General features: G+C 34.7%; 2 protein-coding genes across 2 annotated transcripts in view; both read right to left on the bottom strand.

Annotated features, from left to right (window-relative positions):
- Positions 1-13,622, bottom strand: part of LOC137407124 (uncharacterized) — a 48,206-nt gene extending 34,584 nt beyond the window's left edge. The window contains exons 1-4 of the mRNA XM_068093725.1: positions 13,571-13,622; positions 9,110-9,161; positions 6,243-6,263; positions 1,616-1,748 (exon numbers count right to left, since the gene is read on the bottom strand). Coding sequence (XP_067949826.1) covers positions 1,616-1,748; positions 6,243-6,263; positions 9,110-9,161; positions 13,571-13,612 — 248 coding nt within the window. The 5' untranslated portion in view covers positions 13,613-13,622. The remainder of the gene's footprint in view (positions 1-1,615; positions 1,749-6,242; positions 6,264-9,109; positions 9,162-13,570) is intronic.
- Positions 13,623-18,618: 4,996 nt separating this feature from the next.
- Positions 18,619-25,640, bottom strand: LOC137406024 (MIT domain-containing protein 1-like). The gene is made up of 5 exons (XM_068092535.1): positions 25,343-25,640; positions 23,202-23,306; positions 22,182-22,318; positions 20,577-20,776; positions 18,619-19,177 (listed from the first exon to the last, which is right to left on the bottom strand). Exons 1-5 carry the CDS (start codon positions 25,473-25,475, stop codon positions 19,030-19,032), a joined length of 723 nt encoding a protein of 240 aa, XP_067948636.1. The 5' UTR covers positions 25,476-25,640; the 3' UTR covers positions 18,619-19,029.
- Between the last annotated feature and the right edge of the window lie 136 nt (positions 25,641-25,776).

The following is a 25,776-nucleotide window of genomic DNA, read 5'->3' as shown; positions in this document are numbered from 1 at the left end:
AAATATAAAAACCAGTAGTTTAAATTTTTCTGCCAATTTTGTGTGTATATCCATTTTTCCTCTAGCATCGGCTTTAATTTCTGATGTTGTAGTTGTTTAAAGTGAGCTTCCTTTCTCAAATTAAACATTCAACAGTTTATGCTACAGTAAAACTATAACGAATAACTTGGTAAAAATCTGAAGTAACCATAAAATGGAAGTAGCCTAACATTTAAAGTTAAACAATTTGAATAACAAAAATTAATGTGGGTTGTAAGTTGGTTCACTAAAACAATAAATACAATACTTTGCACATTTTTGTAGCAGTTGTAGATATCTGATAATGCTCTCACTTGCCTGAAAAACCTGTAAAAAATCTTGTTATAATCCATAGTATTTGAACTGATTATTTTATTTCAGTTCAAGTCGCTGAATGTACATCATTAACCCTCAACACAAACCACATGACTCTTTCCAAGTATGAACAAGTAAAGCTAATTATAATTTTAGAAAAAATTTACTGAGAAGGTAGTGCTGACTGAAGGTTTGTTATATTAATTTATTTCACTTTTTAGTTTTGTTCAATCAAAAGGTTCATGTATTTATCATCATTCTAATAATATTTTATTTGCATGATTAAAAACCATATCTAAAAGTTTGCCTGTGTCTTTATATGAGCAGTGGAGTATCTAAAATCAGTTAACAAAAGCCAAATGGTCCATTTTTTTCGTATCATTAGTAATAGGTCATATCATTTTCAATACAAATAAGGTCAAATCACCAAAATATTTTTAGCTCTATATAATAGAAAAATTTCTCAGATTTTCAAAATTGTTTTTGAAATTGAAATTAAAGAAATTTAATCTAAGATGCAGTTTTTTATTTAAGGAGGTGTTGGTCAATATGGTTATAACACAAAAAACTGAGAAATTTGTCTTCAAAGATGATGGATCGGATTTTAAACAGTATATTTTTTGACATTTAGGAAAGTCATGGCAGCCGCACGCTACAAACATTACATTTTCATGAATGTTGGGAATGACTTGGCTTTACAAAGGTTTAAGGCACATCGACAATTTTCAGTTTGGGAGCCCATTGTGCACTATATAAAATGTCTCATTTGTATTGAAAATCATACGACCTGTCACAAATTTTGAATACAGTTTTATTGGCAAACTTACAAATGTAGCTTCAGTCTGTACGTTAGTGAGAGCGGTGTCTGTTTTTGCATTTAAATCCGCAGTTAAAAGTTAAAAAAAGTTACTATAAGCATGGTTTCAATTCACCACATTCTTCTTTGTAAACCAAAACTCTAACACCCGCGCAATTTAATACTTTCTCGAAATTCAGAGAAATTCTTGAAAGTTGCTCTTTGTGCTTTATTTGCGCATATGACAATCACTAATAGGGCACTAGACTAACAGGAAACAAGTGCTTTCAAAAGTTTATCTTTTTTTCAAAAAATAACTGCTTTCAACTGATTAGGTGGTGTATTGCAAAATATATAGCGTGGAAATGAATTTGAAATTGCTTTTTCTTGACTATTCGAAAGATAAAGTGAATATCTGTTAAAAGATTGACACATTTTTGAATCGAGAATAACATGGAGAGGGCTGCTTCATACAGTCAGGCTTACCTGGCAGTGTAGAGCAGGTTGTTCTTAAGCACGTCTAGAATCCAGCGCTTGCCAAATGCAACAAACTTTATGTGCAACTCTTCATCATCCACTTTTTCTGGCTGCAAGTCCAGAGTCTCCCGAAAGGGCGGGTCTATAGACACATACTGTAGATGGTGGTTTACATACTTATATAGATGGTGGGTCTATAGACAAATATAGATTTAGGGTCTATAGGCTTTATGTATGGTGGGTCTATATTTATTTATAGATAGTGTGTCTATATACATGTATAGATGTTGGGTCTATAGACATATAGATGGTAGGTTTATAGATGTATACTGTAGATGGTGGTTTATATACTTACATAGATGTTGGGTCTATAAACATATAGATGGTAGGTTTATAGATGTATACTGTAGATGGTGGTTTATATACTTACATAGATGGTGGGTCTATAGACATATAGATGGTAGGTTTATAGATACATGTATATAGAAGGTCGGAATATAGACATACAGTCAAACATGGATAACTCGTCCACGGATAGCTCGAACACATGGTTAGTTCGAACATTTCCTTTGGTCCGTTCCCACGTAATGATAAATTGCTATAGATAACTCGAACTCAACACTGTTAATTCGAACTGTTTCTTTGCCCAACGGCTACCGAAACGGTTGTTATCACTTTAGAAAATCACTTTATTCAAAGCCATAGAGGTAAACTTCATCTTTTCGTAATTCATAAGCGTCGTTATTACCACCATCGGCAAAATATTTTTGTCAACGACTTTTCTAAAAGTTTGGTGAAATTTGATTTATACTGCGATACGATGAATAGCACGGGCTTGCCGGGTCACGCGTGCAAGGATTTTCGCCACGCACATACAAAACAAAAATCGCATGTTGTTTTTGTTTTGTATGTGCGTGGCGAAAATCCTTGAGTGCGTGGCGTAACCCAGCTAGCCCATGATGAATAGTTTTCCGACGTTGATTCCGTGTTGAATCAACGTCGAAATGTTGAATGTTTAAATCGTCTTAAAAATTCTTGTAATTAAACGTATACGTTGTCTGAGCTACAAAAAAACTATTCATCGTTTGACCTAAACACAGAATACGTGTGTACATTCAATAAGTATCTATTAAAAAAGCGTGAGTGATATAGAATGTACCGTAAAACCTCGTAAAACTTCTAATTGAACTGCCTCGGAGTGTTGCTCTTAACGAATCCCAGGTAAAGTCAGGTAATCTGCATAAACTGCAAGAAAAAACGGCAAAATTGATCGTGGGTAAAACCCCAAAAGAAAAAAATGTCTTTTCTTTTGAGCATTTCAACAACGATCAAGTTTTGCCAATGTCAATCTGAAAAACGTCCTGGCAATAACATCACCTCAAACAACAAACCAATCTCAAGTGATAGAAAAATCTCTATACTTTTTCATGAAAACGTTTTAAACTTTACATTAGAAGCATTTAATTTGAAACAAGCCATTTGTGCTTTTGATTTATATTATAGTTTGTATATGTACATGTATCTACTAATAAATAAGTAAATATATGGACTTGTGACAGTGCTCCGATAACTTGAACGCTCTGATAATTCGAACACTTTTGCTCGGTCCCTTGAAGTTCGAGTTATCCATGTTTGACTGTATTTAGATGGTGAGTTGATAGACATAGATGTTGGGCCTATATACATACATGTATGTAGACTTTACAGCGTAACTGCTAATGTAGCATTGGCTAACATTAAAAACAAGCTGATAAAATTAATCGGACAATTCCACTGTGTATATTTTAGATTTACAAACAACACAAAGAAGCTACAGGTGTAGCTATTGTGTTAAGCCTAGTTCCCGCATCCCACTTTGAAGCTCAGCATCTTGTGTACACAAAGCTGCGGGACCGATGAAGGCATTGCTAAGTTGCTACAAATGTCAAGGTCATTTAAAACTATTTGTTAAGCATTATTCTCATATTGAACGTCAGACCTAGCGGTAAATGCATAGCAAAAATGATAAATATCCTACATGTATGTACAATGCATTATGGGAAGGCTTTGTTTTTGACTTTTTGCAAAAGTAGAACATCACTCAACTTTCGCATTGACTTCAGGCAACTTCGTCGGTCGATATTTCAAGCATTGGTTTCAATTTTGCCGCAGTAGTCGACGAAGTAGCGGTCATCATATAAACTAGGCATTTATCGACCACAATTAAATGGCTGGTTACTTGACAATTAAAATGTGGGTTTGCTGCTATAAAAACCTTTATAAACCATCATACAAACAAATCCTTGTCTGACAAATAAAAATACTATAAAAAATAGGAAATAGCAAACGCTCAAATAAATATTTCACATTTTAGCAGCTATTAAAGTGGAATGAAATAGATCATCTAGTGTAGGTAAATGTTTATCAGATAAATTAAAAATAAATTGCAGAGCTCATCGGAGACAATGTTGATTTTGGTGTTATAAAATCTTTTTGTTTATTTATAACTTCATATAATAAAATGACTAGCTTCACCAAACTAAGCTTTACAAAACTCATTCATAAAACTAGATAATTTTCATTACTAAATAAAAAAAATAGAGCAAATAATTGTTTTTGAACAATCCAAAAATATTAGGAGAATATTGTGCACTTAAACAGCTGCCAAATGCCAGTTAGAATAAGTTTTATCTCTCTCATGATATCAGAAACTGTATTTTTTGCCTCTCATATTTCTGCTAAGCCTTGTTTTGATCCAGATTCAAGCAGTTGTTGTTTATGATAGAGAAACAGCTGCGCAGCTGTAAATGTCGGTTAAGTAAAATTTCATAGTCTCAGGTTTCAATGAGGTATAGCAAAGCTTTTATACAGCTGTAGCTACCTTTCTTTCAAGTGTGATAACTTCAAATGGCCACAACAATCCATACAAGCACCATGTTTCCAATGTGCAGATGATGTGGATTTGGACTCTTGCGCACTTTCACTTACCATGCGATAAGCGTTTCAATGGACATGCGGCATAGCCTGACAGCTTTGTCAAAAAAGACAACAAACTCTGAAGGTCAAAGTGGTGAACCACTGTCTCACTTAGTGTCATGCTTAAAAAAAAAATGACTGAGGTGTAAAAAAATGTATTAAATGGAATAGCTTGATTGGCATTTTCTTGTGCATTATTCACAAGTGCCATTTTCATCTTTTGAATGTAACATTCGATAAGAATTTGCAAGTAACAAAACTTACTCAGCTCGCAGGTTTTTGCCAGTTCTAGCTTACAGATGGAGCCAACTTGCAGTACAAGTGCTGCGAGTTTACGTCATGAAGATGTAGTGAATCTAAACATGCCAGGCTAAGTGCTATATTCAAATGAAAGTTTACAACACTGCTGGGCTATTAGTAATATAAACAGCGGTGCTGCCTTGAGTTGGCTAATATAAATGCACAGCTGAGCTGCAGTATGAGAAAGAACGGCGCAAATCTTTGTTATTTAGGATGATGTGACATGAAATCCTGGTTTTCAGTAATTACAGTATGCAAGTATGGGTTAGCTACCAAAGATTTGTGACTTTTGAAAATCTCAAATAGATCTGCAGATGAAAAATTAAGAAAATTTAAATTTTTTAAGAATAAAAATAGAACAATATTGCCTATATTATGCAGTTAAAAGAATTGGAATATTTTGCAACTGTAACTCAACAATGTACCTTTTTAACTAGTTATTCAAATGATTGAATCTACTAAAGTGTTATTTTATGTTACTTCAATGCCAGAAATAACTGAATAAACTTATAGTTACACTGACATCAGATATATAATAGCAGAAACATAGAGAAAGCTGCAATATATATATATATATATATATTATTTGTATCACATATATATATAAACATATATATAAAAGTATATAATCAGTAAAACCGACTATAACTTTAAATAAAGCACTTCATTACTAATAATTAGTAGTTAATATTAGTAATAAAGTGTTTTATCTAAAGTTACAGTCTGTTTTAATGATTATAAATTGCTCTGATTTTATCATTGAGCGGTCTGCTCGGATTTTACGCTTTTATTTACATGTAATAGCATATATATTAACATATAGTTACTCCATACACTTATGTATGTATTATGTTTGCTTTCTTTTATTTTTATTAATTTGTTTGTTTACTCACATAGTCAAAATACCACAATCTAGAAAAATTCATCTTTTGATCGATCATATATTTAAACCAACAATACGATAGTATTAACTTTAAATATAAAAAAATTTATTTGCTTTTTAAAATTGAATTTTATAAAAGATATTGAAAATATTATGTAATGCAATTAAAGAGTGCTGCCTTTGCTCCATGTCCTTATGTGAGCACCTTTTATGTAAAATCAAGCAGTTAAGTGTTAGTCAAGGAAGTCAAGGAGGTCAAGGAATAGACATTTATAAAAGGCATTTCTAGAGAGTATCTGAGTTGTCGGCAACTATTATGTAGTAGAGATGGACGCTCGAGTTAACATGCTTGCCTAAGCTAGCCATAAGGATTGACCCACGCATGAATTGAGTTTAATCGAGTAGTTTTTCAAGCATTGAAAACATCTCTGCTACATAGTCAGCTAGTGAACAAAAGACAACAGCTGTGGAAATTAACAACATGCAATATGTACTTACATTTCTGTGATCTGAAGTGCCCTGTAAATGCAGAAAATACTTATATTGGTAAGTCATCAAGCATGAAAGAAGTTTGAGAAAGTTCAGCAGATATGATGTAAATGTGATACTGTAATATAATAATTGAGTAGGTATCAGAGAAGCATATATGTAACATGTTATGTAACATGTTATGTAACATGTTACATTACTTCCTAACATATTGCAGATAAATAAAAATACATGTAGGTGTGTACAATAACAAAAGTTTTTAGTCAACCTGTTTTTTCAGCTTGGTATATATGTTTTAATACTTGGACTTGTTATTTCTTACCTTTCTCATAGAAAGATAGTGTGTTTTCATTGCTAATGAAATTGAATGCTGCTCAAAAGTGATGGCCTTGTTATTAGGAGAAGTCCTACACATTAGCAGCGGAAAGCAGATGGGATCAATCAATTATTGGTAATTCACTATGAATGCCAAAAGGTAGATGCACTCTATGAGACTATTTGTACTGCAAACCTCATCAGTAAGTCTATTCACATCACAATCGCATCACAAAATCTTTGAACATTCTGCCTTATCCCAAGCTCGCTCATATCTGTATTTGTATTACAGGTTTCAAAATCCTGGAAAAACTACACCCAGAGTAGTTATATTTATCTTTCCACACATATGTCAAACATCATTTTCTACTTTGTGACACCAACATACTGCATCCACCATGTATTCCGTAATACTATTACGTGACCAACTTTTGAAGCATGTTTGTTCAACTCACTCAATAATTCCTAGTTTCTGCCTTTTCAATTTTTGTTTTGGCATGTAGCGAAAAACATAATTTTGTTGATGATTTACTCATGCAAATAACAAGTTATACAAACATACACACATACAAACATACACACATACTAACACACAAATATACACACATACACACATACAAACATACTAACACACAAATATACCTAGATACATACATCTATTGACTTTTCGTTTCTTTTCTAGTTTTGCCAAATTTATTAATGAGTTAAAAGGTTTTTCATTAAAAATTTTGCAAGACCTACAAAAAACTCTTTTGATTATCTTCTTACAGCAAAAAAAGTTGTAAGAATAGCAAAATATTTGCTCCTCCTCCTTGTGCAGCTGAGTAACTAGATAAGTTTGCAGGTAGAAGTAAACTGCAGGGCAACCTAAGGAAGTTATCGCTCCATGGTTTAGCCATGACAAAACAACTTTTAATTAGAGCAGTAAAGCATTACAGGTTACAGCATTTTAAAAAAGAGTGGCAGCAATTGAATTTTTAAAAGAAGCGGCAAGCTGGTTCCGGGAGATAATTTTGCAATGCAAATAATTTGTTAAGATGTTAAGTAAAAGTGTGAATTCATAATTCCATGTCAAACAGCCGCTGGAGTTATCATAACAATGCATAACAATGCTGAAATGATGACGTCAACATAGCAAGCATTAGTTAGAGAGCGTTTTGGTTACATACTAAACAGATTATAAATTATATTAATTTATAATTTATAAATGTATCATTTAATTTATAAATTATAAATTAAATTATAAATTATAAACAGATTATGAATTTGACAAAAATACCAAAAATTACCAAGCATTTAGAAAGACTAAATAAAGATTAAAAAAACTTTATCTGTGTCCTTTTATCACAATCTAAAATGCGCTGTAATTGTCATAAATGAGAAAATACTCAAAATGGAAACCATAAGCATCTAGGATAGGCCTGAGGCAGAGCCCAGCTTTATCCTATACCTATTCTTAAATCACAGTCTATCACTAATACATTTATGCTCTTTGTACATTTGTCAACAAATTTTTACAAACAGATGAGCAATTTCTATTATTGCATAAGCAGCAATACAGTTATTGCAAAAGTGGAACATTATTCTGGTAACTGTTGAAATTTAGTTCATGGGATTCCCAGAAGAAGACTAAAGACATGCGAGCCATATAGAAACCTTCAAAGCAAACACTAAGCATTCAGGCGTAACTTAGTGCTATCAAAAGTTTGTGCTAAACACGTTTACTGTATTTCCATGAGTGGATTTGGAGTTTTACTCATGTTGATTTATTGTGTGATAAGTTTTTCAATAGACATTCGCATGTTGCAGATTGACTTGGCACTTTGTTAAAAAATATAAGGATTCTATGCCTGAGGTAATTGCGGTGCATCCAGAACTGCTCAAAATGACATAAGTATGAATGAAGCATGGAAAATGTTCAAAATGGAATAGCTTGCGTGGCAGTTTTTTGCGCATCATCCGCAAGGGCCATTTCCATCTCTCGCCATCATGAAACAGTTAATAAAAATGTAAGAGTTACGTTAACTTAATGTTAACTTAATGTTAACTTAATGTTAACTTAATGTTAACTTAATGTTAACTTAATGTTAACTTAATGTTAACTTAATGTTAACTTAATGTTAACTTAATGTTAACTTAATGTTAACTTAATGTTAACTTAATGTTAACTTAATGTTAACTTAACGTAAGAGTAACAAAACTCGCTTGACTCGCGGATTTTCACTTTTTCCACCTTGCGAATGACAACAAGCTTGTGGGTTAACCGCTTCATGGAAATGTAGCAAATGAAGCTTACATCAAATCAAAATGCATGACTTTGCATTAGATGACCATTCCTGAGGCTAGCTGAAGCTATTTTAGTTTATATCACATGTTTTCTTGATGAAACAGTTTTTATAACCGAGGCTCTTATTTATTCTTACTTATTTATCATTATTATTATTATCATTATTGCTAGTTATTTATTCTTAGTTATGGTTTTGTGGTTTGCTTTAATCAGAAATAGTCAATTAAAAAGATTGAAAAAAAAACTAAAAGACAAACACTACATAAGCACTTACAATCAAAGCTAATGGCTCGTCCCATGAACTGGAGTCCGACTGTGGACAGTACCTATAAATCAAACAAATTGAAATCATTAAAACCAAGTAAAATCAATTAACTGACTTATGTTTGTGTTGCTGACTGCTGCCATCAGTTCATGGCCAGAATATTTTCCAACTGCTAGCTTGCTACGCAGTCAAACTGTTCATTTCCTCTGAATTTTTATATTCTTCAAGCACCTGTTAACTTCAATCATTCTAGCAGGCAAGCGGAATGCTGACAAGTGCTGACAAATGTTAGTTAATTACAAGCAATTTAATGCTGCCTTCATCTTTAGTTTCATACATAGAAAAGTCATAAAATTTATATTCAGAAACAGCACTCCGGTGTGAGTTATTGTGATCGCTGTATAGAAACAAAAAAATTTAGGAAAATAAGTGGTCCTTCCACCCGTCTTAAGCCATGTTTAAGGTTAGAAATAATGGACATCGCTCGGAAACCAAACTCAGATAGTTGACTGCGCAGGCACACTACCAACTGCATCCCTCAACCGCCTTGCCGCACTGTGGAATACTTGTGCAGACACTTATTACACAGAAAGATCTCTCACAGCACATGGGGCTGCCAGCGAACCAGTTTGTAGTATAGTAAAAGCCGAGTTCGTCCGACTGTCTATCCAAAATTATGGTTAGAGGGAAATAAGGTTGCATTGTACACATTTCGAACTCGCAACATTTGACTCGATAGACCAGCTCTCTAACACCTGCATTAATTGACCGCATTCCTGCATTTCAAAATAATTGTGAAAATACATTTTCTCTGCTGGTCACACCTGATGATCTCACACTGCACACTGGACTGCGGGTGCTAGCATGAATAATGTGAACACATGTACTTTGCATTAAAACTACTATTTAGGAATACAATAAACTATTAGCTGTTGTCATTCATATACCTTGAGTTTTTTGTTTGCTTTTTCTCAAAAGAACAGCACTTACACAAAACTGACAGTGTAATTGGTTGATAAAATATAACAAATGCATCTCTAGCATGTTGTTGGTAAGGTAATAATTTTTTCAGCATGTGTAGAAGGCTGAGATCGTCTCCCCAGGTGTATGAAGTTCATTAATTTCTGACTTAGTCTCTGTTTTTCAATTGCATAAAACAGGTGTCATTGTAGTTATTTAATTTTGAAGTATCTTAACTAAGAGAAACCATTATGTATTTAATGTAAGTATATAGGTGCTGTCACAGTTTAGTTGGGGTGAAGTAAACCGCAAAAACATTTTCAGGCACTCTCTGTCAAGATACCATCACAGAATGCTCCAATTCTCTTTTTCCAATTTTTTTTAAATTGAATGCGAACTTCAAACACTACAGATTGATAGAATGAAATTCAGCACTAGCATTAAGAAGAGACAAAAGTATGCTCACGTCTGACAGAACTATGGACCACAGGCTTCACAATCTGCTCTCAAAAGCAATTTTGCTAAGATCATACTCATACATTGATGTTATCATCACAAAATACTAGTTTGGAGATCAATAGATGTCTACGCTACTTAAAAAGTAACGCTGTTGGAATTTTCCAGAAGCCCAGACATTTCAAAGATATGCAAAAACATTAAAACTTAGCAACACGGCGAGGCTATTCTCTGTATTGAGATGATCAAACTAAGTTTGAATTGCTACACTAAGCAGTAAATCGTGAAGATGGTTTCTGCCCATTGCTGAAAGGAAATCGTAAGTTAATATTGAATTTGCATTTTCAATTCTTTGGTACACGTATTTATGCCTGGCTGACAAAATTATCACAATGTTTGCGACTCACACGAACACACGAAATTAGGCAATGAGATGCAATGATAGAAAAACTGGTAAACAACCCCTAGCAAGTTGGGCCCAGCATTGGTGCCCTTATAAACATGTACTTTCAGACCTTTTGGAATGTACAGACTTGTATCTAAAATGGTACATATGTTTATCAAGGAATGTGCAGGAACTTATCTAGAAATATATAAACTTTTGTTTCGCGTGACAGCAATTTTAGAGGTTTATAAAAATAAAAAAGAACTGTTCTCTTGATAACACATTTAAAGACACATTAAAACTATTTTACTGTCTCTGTAATATAAAGGTTTTGACTTTGTTAGCACTTGTTTGAAATGCTTCTGCAACAGGTTCTGATAATTTAGTTGAAAACTGTGTTTTTTGTAAATTTGGTGAATAAGTGATGCTGTACATAAGTAAACGATATACTTATGTTCAAAGTGGTTAGCATTATTTTTAAAGTGCCATAAAAATCATTAGAATGCAAATTCATATTTACCTGGAGCTTGCTTGTGAGAACACCATCAATATTGTTGTGATTAATGTGATATCAACTATGCTGCATATAAAGGTTTTATACCAAGAAGAGTGCTTTGGCTATAATAGGAATCTATAAGTGTGATACAAATGCTTTTGATTGCAGTTAGGTTAATTTTTCTAGCCAGTGATATGTGTCGTAACATCTCTTATAATAAACCCCACTTTTTTCATTGTGTACATGCATGTGTGGGTGTGTGTGTGTCTGTGCATGCATGTGTGGGTAGGTGCGTGTGTGCATGCGTGTGTGCATGCGTGTGTGCATGCGTGTGTGCATGCGTGTGTGCATGCGTGTGTGCATGCGTGTGTGCATGCGTGTGTGCGGTGCGGGTGTGGGTGCATGCATGTGTGCATGCGTTTGTGTGGGGCGTGTGTGCGGTGCGTGTGTGCATGGGTGTGTGCGGTGTGTGTGTGCATGCGTGTGTGTGTGCATGCATGTGTGGGTAGGTGCGTGTGTGCAAGTGTGTGTGCGGTGTGTGTGTGCGGTGCATGCATTTGTGCATGTGTCCAAACGTTATGTGTTTCTACATTTTTGGCAGATTTTATCCAAACATCCCGCGTATTTGCTCTATGCCTTCCATCAGGTTAGCAAAAACATTGGGTTTTTATGCTGTGGTTCCTAAAAATCAGCCTTTGAAACATCCATCTGATTAGAAACTCAAATGCACGTTTGCATGAACTAAGGACAATTGCTCTCAATGAGAGCGTAAATGGATTATTGAGAAAGCTGTGGAGTAATTTGATAGAACACTTGCACGTTTGCTGCAGGCTATCTGATTGAAAATGGAAACATCCAGGGCAACATTAAGACCTAAGGCTAATAGACTTCTACAACTCATTCTAGTGATTTCATTGTTTTAACTTAGCAACTTGAGTTGAAGTAAAACTCTAGTTTGTAATAAAGTATCTACACATTCAGTATTCCTTTTGGTTGCATTTATAAAACCCAATTTTAACAGCTCAACTGTTATATAAAGATTTTTTTAAAACTCCCATTTTGCAAAAGTATTATTAAAAAGTTTTAAGGCAAAAAGCAACTGTTAGTTATAACATAAGTAGTCAAAAGTAGCTTTCAAAAGTGTTCTCAGGCACCTTTTACCAAAGTACCATAATAAAGTGAAGTTCTTCTTTGTTCACATTTTTAAATCGTTAAAAATGATTTTTAAGTAATTAGGTCAACAAGAAGTTACTGATCAAGCTGGTTAGTTTAATAGATTGTTGTCTAGAGCAGCAAAGTAAACATAAATGCAAAGTAATGAGTAATTTGGTAAAATTAAAATAGAGTGCTAAATACTGTCCAACGTGAGTTTCAGCTAAACCACATTGTTTAGAGGTTTTATTGCTTCGATCTATTATTAGAAAACTATTATTACTATTGTTATTGCTATTGTTATTGTGCTAGAAAATATCCGGCAATAAAGAATTAACAAGCAAATAAAACTCATTCTATAAGAACATTTCTATCTAGAAAAGATATACTGAATCAAGGTATTAATCACTCATATTGATACAACAGAGAATGTGAGAACCACATAAACCAGATTTTGTAACTTTTCAAAGTGACCATTTTCTTTAATTTAATGCAAAGTGCTTCAACACTACAAGCTACCGCATATTGTTTACACTAGAAAAAAAGGGAAAATTATACAAAAAACTAGTCTCTGATTGGCCCAAACATTTACCACAACCAAAGGCATGTACTGATTTTCCAACACAATGATTTCCGAAATAGAAATGCACTTATTTGTGTTTTTATATGCCACTCCTAACAAACGTGATTTCCAAATCGGTGTTAATACAATAATAAAAAGTGATAAAATGACTAGCTGCTTGGAGTGGCTAGTGGTATATACTATCTGATATTGCTCCTGTTGCATCTGAACAGGTACTTCAACAGTCATTTAATAATAAAATGCAAGTAGGCTGCCAGAATTCAAAGTGGCATCAACAAAAGAATCTTATTGTATTGAGAAGTCACAAAGCAACTTAAAAGTTGCGAAAGATAGTTTAGGAACAAAGCCTCAAATTTGTCTAGTAACTTCAAAGAAAGCTGGTTGTTTAGTTGGTCATTTAGGTTAGTCGGGTGCAACTAATGGTAGATGTATGCTCACCTGTGATAGAAACAGGCATAAAGGCAGACTTGCCAGGAGCATTCTTGAGAAGTAGAGTAGTTATCAGTCAGTGTATGAATTATCTAAAACAGCATCATATTTCAGCTTCAATAAATGTTGCCTCGGAATAAAAAAATTTGCATAGAATGAACATAACAATGCAATGAATGCAATCTCTTATAAAAAGAATTGAACTTTTTTGGCGTTATGGTTTTATCATGGCTCTTTTCTGAGAACTTCAGGTTATTGCAAAAACTATTAGCCACTAGAAATTTTTTTAGAACCAATGCCCTCGGCAATAAACAAGAACAGGTTGGTATTGATCGATTCCGCCACGAATAAAAACTATGATTTGGGAATTTTAATATAAATATGAGAACAATTGATCAAATTAAAAACTAGTATTTCTAATAATACCTAACCTATACCCATTAAGTTCAGTTTACGTTTATAGATTACATACTTTTAATTTTTTACTTCTAATGGCCTAAACTCTGTTGGTATTTTATTAAGATTTGGAAGTTTGTTTGTTGTTCCTTACAAGTATAAAGGAATATCATACACAAGGCCAAGCTCGTAGATTAACACTTTAATATCAAGAGAAATATATTTCAACCTAAAGTTTAAATCTTTAAAAAAGGGTACACAGAAAAACAGACTGATAAAATAAATGTGACATGGCAACATCTCAGAATGAAACTACTCCACAATCTAAAAATTACAACCTGGCATCACCTGACTGCTATCACTAATGTTGCAATAGACAAACTAACCTTGCTTTCATGTATGTAGCTGGTCTGAGGGCTGTCAGCCTACCGACTTGTAACCACATGTAGATGTCAATGGTCTGCGGCAGGTAAATTAGTCAATACCTTTTGGCAGCATGAGATATTAGCAGCAGCAGCACACTCAAAAGTTTTGCTCGGCGCAGAAGGGCAGTAGGTAGGATGTAATAATAGTTAAATAACTAATTGAACCTGCGCTGTTATATATTAGATGATCAGCAGACAACTGGAAAAAAGTGCAGCTACTTTAGCTCTGGTTTGCAGTTGCACTCGGTGACAGTAAAAGACTAGCTGTATACCAGAACTTATGTAGAAGTGTCGATGAGTTGCAGCAGTGGCCATGATTTGATGAGTCTTGTTTGAAACTTCTTTGGTTTAACCCATTAACACTGTTCTGAGGAAATGTAAGTTATAAAATATTTTTATTTTTTAATTGCTGATAGTTTTGAAACTAAAAAGAACTGAGCAAAACGTTTTCTAAGTTGTACTCCATCAGTTTTGTCAATGAGATTACATCACTGCGCACAGCATTAAAATACTGCAGTTAAAATGAAAATCGAATAAAAAAAAGATAATTAAATTAACAAATGCAACATAAAAAATGGTGACATTTAAATTTTTAGAGATAAGCTAAAAATATAGCACTGGGATAAGACAGTATCAATCTTCCCTGTAGACAAGTTTCGAAAACCTATCGCTTTGTTTGAGGCAACAAGTGCAAACATTTTCTTCTAGTCCACAGTCAGCTTGAAAGCAATAAATGTACAACAGCTGTTTCCCTTTACATGGTTTGAAGCTGCCTCAATTACACCTCACTAAGCAACTTCTTATTTATCGTGAATTACTTTGTATTGTTTACAATTATTATCTTGTTATGTCTGGATGGTTTTGCAACAGTTTGGTTCAATTACCTCATCTGGCAATTATTATAAACAGATGATTACACATTCCGAACTACTTGCGCAGCTGAGAGACTGCTACAAAAAATTGTTTGCTAACATCAGTTCAACATAAGAAGTTTATTTTGTAATCTGAATATGATATATGGATCATAATGTAGTATAGCTCACCAAATATAATAATGTAAAATAATCTTTCGAAAGACAATGGGCGGCACAATAAAGAAATCAAGCTTTTGAGTTTACAATGACCCCAGCAAAGATTAGACCTTTTTTAACTCATAAACCTGGATAGATTAACCCTGAACTTTGAACTTTTAGAAGTAACTAAGCCTAAGTCTAGTGTTCTAGACGTACAGTCTAGTGTGCCATGGGAGATCATCAGATGTATTAGCTATATGTACAATTATTCTGAAATTCAAGCGACCGGCCAATCGGTGAAGTAGGTAGAGGGGCAGGCAACAACGCTGAAAACTGGGAGCTCGAAATCTGTGTGACATAAATCTTTTTTCTCATCCTTCTACCATGGCTTTGGATAGTCAAAGCTCTTTTCATCTATATATTTCTCAAAGGTGGTCGTATGTGTGTACGCGTGTCCAGCTATAGCTTTTAAAATCTTGGAATAAAAAATCCATAAAGCAGAAGATTTGATCTCGGAACCACCTGTTGACCAGTCCAACATCTTACTAAGCCACAGAGCTTGATAGATTCATTAGGCAATATATGTCGCTATATGAGAGCAAATACTCTACCGCTTTGGGTCACGACGCAAAGTGATGGCTTAACATCATGGAGAGGGCTAGCTCTTATTAGCAAGCTTACTCAAATTATCCATTGGCAATGTGTCAGGCTAATAGCAAGTGCAGGCAACTTTCATCACCTCTCATTGTTTAAAAGCTGATTTTTAATACCCAGGCAACACCGGGTAGCACAACTAGTAGTAAATATTATAACAAAGACTTAGCAAGACGTTAGCATAAAAACTTTTTAAAATTACAATGAGCAGTCAATTGGTGATGTTGGTAAAATGTCTGACTACAATGGTGAAAGTCGCAAGTTTGAAACCTGTATGATGCAAATCTTTTTCTCAACCTCCTACCTTTCGAGCTCCCATTATAGCAAAGATTTGGCAAAATTTGAGCATGAAGAACTTCTAACAACCAGTAAATTGTTGGAATTTATTCAGTATTCAACAATAAAATTCTTGGCAATTGTCTAATTATGTCGTGTTTGATTTACGCTAGTAAAATACTTTCGAAAGTGCATACTGTCAGAACAGTTCAGCAGTTAAACAGGTCTGAAAGTGAATGTACTGAAATACACAATAAAAGCGGCACAAAAAAGGCAATGTGATATACCTTGGTCACGACTCCTGCAGAGGATCGTATAAACTTTGGTAAACAAAAAGGAACTTTTTTGACAGAATTAACAAATTTTGAACTTTAGTGAGCTCTGGCAATACAAAACTTAAGAATAAAATGCAAAAGCCCTCTGTGCCTTCTCTGCCAATCAATCATTATAGACAATGGTCACGGAACAATAGAATACAAAGTAATTATCTGTCACAAATTAAATATATTATCACAAACTAGATAATGATTGGCAGATCTAGCAAAAATTAGCAAGTAGTCCGTATAAGACAAATGTATTCAGACTGGTGGTATAATTGGCTTAAATAGGCTGCTATTTAGCAACTCCCACTGATAGATTCTAAATTCACTGCTTTTGCCAGTTCAGGTTAAAGCTACATAGTGTAGAAAGTACGTAACACAAGGTTTGGATTAAACGCAGGGCAGAAAAACCCTTTCTTGTCGATTTTGATGGAACACTGCTGAAATGCTTAGTATCAGCAACATCTTATTAACATTAGTACGCTGACAGCATGGTCTGTCTGAGAGTATGCTTCTGCAAATCGTTATGTGTTATAAATATCTGCACAATTATTGGTGGCTAAGTCATACTGTTGGCAGTGTGCCTGGCAGGTAGGCCAAATATTTGAGTTTGATTCCTAAGCGGTGCTTTTTCTCTTGACCCCTAAGCGTGGCTTTTGAGAGACAAACGGACATAGCCCTAATTATAATAAAAATTACACAAAATAAAGGTAATCACTTCTCAGCCTCCAGAATTAGATGAATCTCGCTGTCTGTCGGTTGATTTGCCTAGAAGTTTGCACAAATTTATACATTTTATGGCAAAGTTCATCAGAGGTACATGTAATCTTAATTCCATTTAATATTCCATTTCTTATTGCACACTACCATGTAGCATTGCAGTTTCTATTGGTCAATATCCTATGACATCTAGATTCCTATTGGTCACTACCATGTGGCAAGCAGGGGTGTACAATGCTACAGGAAGTAGCAGCTGTTTCCCAGTTCTACAAACAGTATGCCATGAAAGACGGCTTCAACTAGAAACTAATCTCCAGTCAATCACTATTTAGCAAACTTGTAGACCTCAATGGCTGAGCTCATTTTGGACAGAATGTTCTATGCACGAGTTTCCTTTTCCATATTGAGTGTAAATTTTAGGGAATTCGCCTGCTAAAAGGTTGGCAAAAGGGAAAATATTCAGCTTAAAAATGTTCAGACAAACATGAATAAAAAATTTGTGCCGTTTTCAAACAGAGTTGAAAAGAAAAAGCTAACTCAGCATTATTTGCAATTGGAGTTAAGATAAAAATTTTCATAGCCGATGTTTTATGCAAAGCTAAGGGGCATACAAGAGTGGGTGTATATGGGTGACAACCGCACTGAAGATTTGAAGCGCAGAAATCTCAGCTGAGGCAGCTAGTTTGTACGGCGCAGTTATGTCTCAGAACTGAATGCAAAATCTAAAGCCGTATCGTCACTTCCTGGTTTATAGTTCACCAATTTTATGTCTTGTATACAGAATTGCAATTGATTCCATCACTTGTGAAAAAATAAGCTAAATACTTGCTTCGCTAATAAGATGTTGTCCAATCAATCGCGCCTTCATGTACCCCTGCTCGAACCGAGTTGATCATGACCGAAACAAATCTATGGCAAGATTTCACTCTTCAAATACCACAGCTAGTTTTCCCAACTGCAGTGACTTTACGTTAAGTATTACATAATGAAAGTAAAGTAGAAGCTGCCACATTTACTGACATGAACAATCCGAGCATAAAGAGAGACAAAAATCACAAGCCATTGCTTTGTACAACTTATATGATATAGACCAATATTGCGGTGGTAGGTCGAAGTCAGCCGACCCTGTGTCAGGGTGAGCTCTCGACTAGACTCAAGCTGACTTGGATAGACTCCGCCGAGCTAACCAACGGCACTGCCTCTAAACGTATGACAGAAGCATAGCATATTTGCACCTTCTCAATATATGAGCTTTATTGTATATGCGAATTTACCAATACATAGAGGTAATTCTACTAACCTATCAATATGCAGTTGATTTGAGATGGATGTGGTGTGACGTGAAGGAGCCGTATAGACTTCCTTTTCAATATAGCTCATAAATTACAAAAAAAACACCTGAATAATTTCATTTTCACAGTAAGCTTTTATCAGATTGTCTCACATAAAACCACGTACATCAGCCTTAACACTACCCACATAAAAACTAGCCATTACGCTGTAAAGAAAATAAAGAAAACTATTTTCTGCCAATAACTTCAAGTGCAATAATTCTGTTTCTATCCATTACAATTGTTTGCTTATTGTCTCAACCAATCGGTCAACCTTAAAATTCTAGCTGATAATATATGTTAACCAAGATTGAAAAAGAGAAGGTAAACTCCTCAACCAGGTGCTCTAAAGAATATATCCACTGTGGTCTGGAGGCAGGACCTGAGGTCATAGTTGAAAGCTCCCAAGGCCAGTTTCCCTTCAGCTGGTTTGAAATAGTCTAAGCCTCGACCTATCTTTATGATCCAATTATTGCTAAACCTAGAAATATAAAGAAACAACACTAACTCAGTCAAAATAGAGTTCAGAAACATTCCAGTCTGTTTTGGATGATGTTAGCAACCATCCTCTAAGATGTAGCAGGGTAATTAAAGGACTTCCGTAATCATTATATATATATATATATATATATATATATATATATATATATATATATAAATATATATATATATATTCATGCTACAGACAGTACTGTTTCAGCTATTGAAGCCTCATCAGTGCAGCTCAGAGCTTAGGCAAGGGACACAAATCCCATTACCAATGAGAGTATATATATATATACCCACATATATGGCATTCAGTTAAATGCCATATATATTTCAAATCAGTCGAAGGATTTTAAACAGCGCGCTGTTTCAAATCCTTCGACTGATTGCAAATGGCAAGCTTCCTCAATTTAAACATATTGTTTCTGTGCTTGAATTTCATCTGATCTTTCATCTTCAATCGTTTCAAAGCAGGTCTCACTCGCGACTCTAGTCTAGGGGTGTGCTCACTTTTAGCAACTATCCTCTATTGGATTTACGACAATTTCAAACTTTTTAATTTTGGTGTGAGGCAGCAATTCTTTTGTACCTCTGACCTCTGATTTAACTGGCAATTTGATTAGAGGTTGGAGCGAATAGAGGAATTCAAATGTAATCTTCAACAATAACCAGCATTTTTGTAGTTCTGACTAGCTATAGACTTAGATCCTACCTGATGGTGTGACCGGATGTACAGGTCATCTACCTCTACTCTCTCCCACTTTTCCGAGAGAAAGCGAGACATGACCAACTCATGAGAAAAAAAAAATATATATATATATATTCGTTTTCAAACAATTAACATTGACTTTTAAATTCATAGACTTTTGGTTTAAATGATTTTACACAGAGAAGCTACAATGAAGTGCAAAACCAGTGCCTAACTGATTAAAACGAAATGGACACCTTCAACATTGCACTTATTTGTGACTGTCACATGCATTGTGTGAGCAGCCACTCAAAGATGGAGTGTGATGCCTGCTTAGCTTACTGCAAATAGAGACTGTGTGTGTTTTTAAAAAGCATTGTTGCACAAAAACTGGCTCTGCAATCTTTGCTGGACACGTCTGAGTCGAGTGGCAAGGGAACCTCGACAACTAAAGACAGGTCCAGTTGCAGAGAGCAATAAGTTTAGATGTCTTTCCTGTTACCAACAGTGACCTTTTTGGTGACCTTTTTTGGGAATTAAAACTTTTACAATTAAAACTTAAAAAAGTTAAGTTCTAATTAAAAATTAAAATTTTCAATTAAATCTTTTTTTGGAATTAACCCCAACCTGTCTTCTGTAGGTCAGGCATTCGAGACACTTAGGGCCTTGGGCTAGGGCTGCTCTGTATCATCTGTGCATATAGTACCTGATCTCACGGTCATGAAGAGTGCTTGAATATTCCACCTCCAACTTGACCTGATGCTGCTGTAGTCCAGAGGCTATCTGTTGAAGTTTATCTTTCTGCTGACCTGGATCTTTAGCATCAGTGCCAGTCCGTAGCTTCACATTCCTTACTCCGCAGTGCGCAGCTACGAGCATCTCAAGGAACCTCAAAAAGTTGAGTATCTACAAGCGAAGATATAATAACCATTTTCTGCAATGGAATCAGTCAAAGTTTTGATATATTTTGCTCTCTGCTGAAATACTATCCATTCCAGAATATTTCACCATTTGGACATTAGTCATTCAGCAGTTGTTCACATTATTTCCTAACTTCAAATATATATTTAACGGACAGCATAATCAGTGAAAGCTTTTAAACACTTCGAAACATAAATGAAAAGTAACAAAGTACATGTATGTGGCAAATTATTTAAACAAACAATATTTGCTAATATTATGACATGAGTTATATGATGCTTATCCGCTAACAAACTCTGCCAAAAAAGACACAATAGCTCAGACCAATTATAGTGCATCCGTAGATATAGTAAACCCATAATATAAACCCAATAGATATAAATAAGCCCATAGATATAATAAATCCATAGATATAATAATAGGGTTTATTATATCTATGAGTGCATCTGAGCTCGGAACAATAAAAGTAATATCTAGGTTCGTATCCAGTCTGTTAGTTTAACACAACAATTGCGCATAATAATCAGGGAACATGTAGACATCTACTTTGACACCAAAGAGGTAAAATTCTATGAGTTGAAACTTCTCTATAGCCTAATCTTTGGTCAGTAAAGCCTAGTTCCCATACACATCGCAAAGCACCACCGACAGCACCGCAGGCTATTATCAGTGAAATGGGAACATACGCGCAGGGTACCGCCGAGGACCCCCAGTAGTTGCCGGCAGTAACGCAATAGTTTAGCGCTGTTCAAATTTCGCGAAAGGCCACAGGCAAAACTTTCCCGAAATGCACTGTACAGGTGAAGGTCACTATTATCGAAACGGCATGGCGAGCGAACATTTTATTTGATTACGCGATTATGTTTAGCGTTGCAGCTTATATGTGAACAGATGTCGCTGAGCCTAGCGTCACAAACATTTTGCTGCACAAGTTACCGCCGGAGTCTCGCAATCGATATGGCAACCAGGCCTTAGTCTTTATTTAGATGTGAAATTATTATAAAGTTTGTCAAACAAACGCGCTGTTTCAAATCCTCTGACTGATTGCAAATGGCAAGCTTCCTCAATTTCAAAATATTATGTTTGAGCTTGAATTTCGTCTGATCCTTCAATCGATCTTCAATCGTTTCAAAGCAGGTTGCCCATTTCTCACTTGCGACTCTAGTCTAAAGGTATGGTCACTTTTTTGCAACTATTCACTAATGAATTTATGACAATTTCAAACATTTTAAGATCGGTGTGAGGCAGCGATTCTTTTGTACATCTGACCTCTGATTTAACTGACAATTTGGTTTGAGGTTGGAGCGAATGGAGGACTTCAAATATTAGCTTTAACAATAATCAGCGTTATTGTTGTTCTGACTAGCTATAGACTTACTGTAGATCCTACCTGATGGTGTGACCGGATGTACGGGTCATCTACCTCTACTCTCTCACATTTCTCTGAGAGAAAACGGGACATGACCGACTCATAAGAAAATCCCACAGCGTTTTCATTAATAGAAATCTGTTCATGGTACTGTCCACCTACAACAATAACTCAACTATGAACCGATTTAAAAAGAAGCTTATAGGTGAAAACATTCATGACTTCATTAATCTCAGGAGCTGTTTATCTCTCTCGCAATATTGTTTTCATTATTGTAGTAATGACGATTACAGAGAAATAGAGGTCATGAATTGTCATTATGAGCATGATAATATGCCGTAATTGGTAGCATACAACAACATATATAGCATATAGTATGCAGCCTGAAGTATGACCCCTGTGAAGTTTGTCCCTTGCCAAGCAATTATTTAGAACATACATTTAAAACAAAATAATCATTTTTAGTTTTTAAAAATGTTATCGAACTTCATTAAAAGGTCGTAAAAGATGACCTGTGATTATGCCTAGGCGCATACAGAACCAAATAAAAGTTCTTTCTAGAAACCTTAGTGTAAGTGTAATGTGTTGTTGTATCTTTGCGAGTGTAACTCATCAATCATACACATTTTGCAAACAAAAATATATTCTATTTTATAACAAATGGGTCACCTGCAAAAAATTATTTGTAACCACAACATTGATTAATTTATATGGCTTTAATATATAGTTCATCATCTCCTTGAATTTCTTTCATTTCTGCGTTAATTGATCCACCAACTGTTCATTGGTGTAAATGGTTGGCATAAAAAACAACTACTAACATTTCCTTGAGAATTTGTCAATTCCATGGCAAGTAAAGCTGTACAATTGTTAGTAGATATTCAGTGGTAAATTTAAGCCGTTGTTGCTCATTTTTGATGGAAAAATCTTCAAAAGCAGCTTTGCAGCATTTCAAAGTATTAATATGTGTGAGCTAATCTAGACAATCTGCTAAAATAATCACATTCTTCCTACTGTATCAAAAGGGATAAATTATCTCACTTTTCTTCTCCTTTTCAATGTGCACTTTAATCCATTCCGCTCTGTCCATGTACTCCACCATCTTGTTTCTCAGAGCTGTCTTAGAAGTCTCACTCAGTCCTGGTGCTGTCAGACGAATCAGACTTATGAACACCCATCATACATTTCTAAGTCAATCACGTGCAATACAGCGACTTACATCACTTGAAACATTCACTGGTATCTCAACAAGACCGAGCGATAAATAGTATGGACCTCTAATGAAACTGGTAAAAAATAATCAACAAGTTCACCGAAATCAACATTGTCTTACCTATAAAAATGAATTAACAAACACAATGATTATACATATACTATAAAATATGTTAGTAACTACATCACGAGGTAGTTAAAGTATAATTAGTGAGACTGGGACATTTTATTGATTAAAGCTAAATATTCTGTCATTACAGGTTGAAAGAATTATATATAGTCTACTGATGAATATCCTTCAGTTCAGATCTTGAATAACTTCAGTTGGCAATCTTTATCAACTAGACTTTATAAGAAACAGGAATCCAGTTATACCATGTACTGGGGATAATTTTGATGAATATAAAGCTTGTCAGTATCTTTCATCTGCATCGGCGCCAATTTGTGACACGTATTCAAACAAATGCTGATGGGTCTTAGACTTGGGCATTAAATTTAATGTAAATAGAAGCCAATACAAATGGGTGTGTATACTTAGTATACACACACATGTATTTTCTATGCAGATGTATGTTTTTGATGTATACGTAGTATACATCAAAAACATGTATGTTTTTGTTGTATGTTTTTGATGTATACGTAGTATACATCAAAAACATAAACATCTACGAGATACGCCGATAGACCTTTATGATATAAGCCCACAAGGCATTTAGTGTAACAGTGCATCCTCCGGTTACAATGACCCTTATACGATTTTTTCATCCTACGATGTAAAACATCATGAGTTTTCGCTCTCTCCATATGCAATATTTTTAGCCATACGATATCAAAGAAATTTCACCTGTAACTCAAATTAGGCCGTCGGTGTGATGAATTCGTCGGAATAACAAATACGCCGATATACTATTCGTCGAAATCCCCCACACAACGCATGAAAGAAATACGATGCTCAATCTGTCTCAGTTCAGCCTGATTCGCTATTAGTTAATGTGGAAATGAAACCGCAAACAGATAGGGGATAAAGTTTTAGCCGATGAAAAAGTTGAAGTTCCGCAAAATAGTTGAAAATACAAACTAAAACTTAGCTTTAGGTATGTATTAAGTAAGCTAAATTCATTTATGTTAAATTCAACGTTTATGTTAAATACGTCTGCCTAAAAGGGACGAACACTCTACAGTATGTACTGCACATAGTATGCTGAAACATATTTTATTGCAAATCATCACCACTATACACACACTATAGTTACTGTGGGTAACTATAGTGTTTATAGTGGTAATTATAGTTACCTACAGTAACTGTAATTACTGTAGGTAACTATAATTATTAAGGCTAACATATTATTTTGATTATTATTATTAATCTATATATTTTTCAAAGTTGGTATGGGTATGTCCAGCTATAGCTATTAAAATCTTAGAATTGAAAGTTTCGCGGTATGATGGATTTGAACTCATGGAGATTGCAACCGCAAGTATTAAATCCATGCGCTCTACCACCTGAGCTATACAAGGCGCATTGATCAAAGGCACTATCATATGTAAACAGATAGTGTATATGGTATATGGTATATGATAGATATATGGTATACTATCATATACCATGTAGCGTATTCTAAGTCGTAAGATATAAGCCAATAGACATATATTATTTAAGCCTACAAGGCATCTATTATATAAGCCCATAGGCATCTATTATATAAGCCCATTAACATCTACATTATAAGTACATAGACATATATTATATAAGCCCATAGACATCTATAATAATCCCACAAACATATATTATATAAGCCCACAATGCATCTATTACATAAGCTCATAGACATGTATGATATAAGCCCACAGGCATCTATTATATAAGCCCATAGACATCTATTATACTATGTATCTAATACAAATAAACCTCCCCAGAATAGGCCAACTTATTTGACACACTGACAAAAACTACGTTGGCATGACTCTACCTCTCACAGACTGCATGAGAAGCTGTAAGCCTTCTTGGTAGCATATGAGACTCTCCGTGTATCTCTTAGCCGAGTCCAGCTCTATCGCTCTCTTCACGAGGTTAATTCCTGCTACCTCTAATCCATGAGACATAATTGAAACTCTTGCCGACAGTCCAGGCTATATGAGAGAGTGTAACCAGTCTGCAACTAAAAAAGATATCTAAATTTCTCTCTGTCAAATATTACCTTCCTAGCACATCAAACCAAGAATACCCGCCGTTTGATTTGATTTAATGTGGTTGGTAACTTATATACAATCAAGAATTGATATCGTTGCATTTCTTTTAGTATTTATAATAACAATAAAAGTATATTCACTGTCAAGCAGTAGCTAATAACCATTAAAACTTTTAGTACGATAGAGTTCGTAAAGAAACTAGCCTAAAAAGGAA

The sequence above is a fragment of the Watersipora subatra genome, chromosome 10 (genome assembly GCF_963576615.1).
Source record: "Watersipora subatra chromosome 10, tzWatSuba1.1, whole genome shotgun sequence".
NCBI lineage: Eukaryota > Metazoa > Bryozoa > Gymnolaemata > Cheilostomatida > Watersiporidae > Watersipora > Watersipora subatra.
The sequence above is the reverse complement of the archived record's forward strand: the minus strand, read 5'-3'. Positions and strand labels throughout refer to the sequence as shown.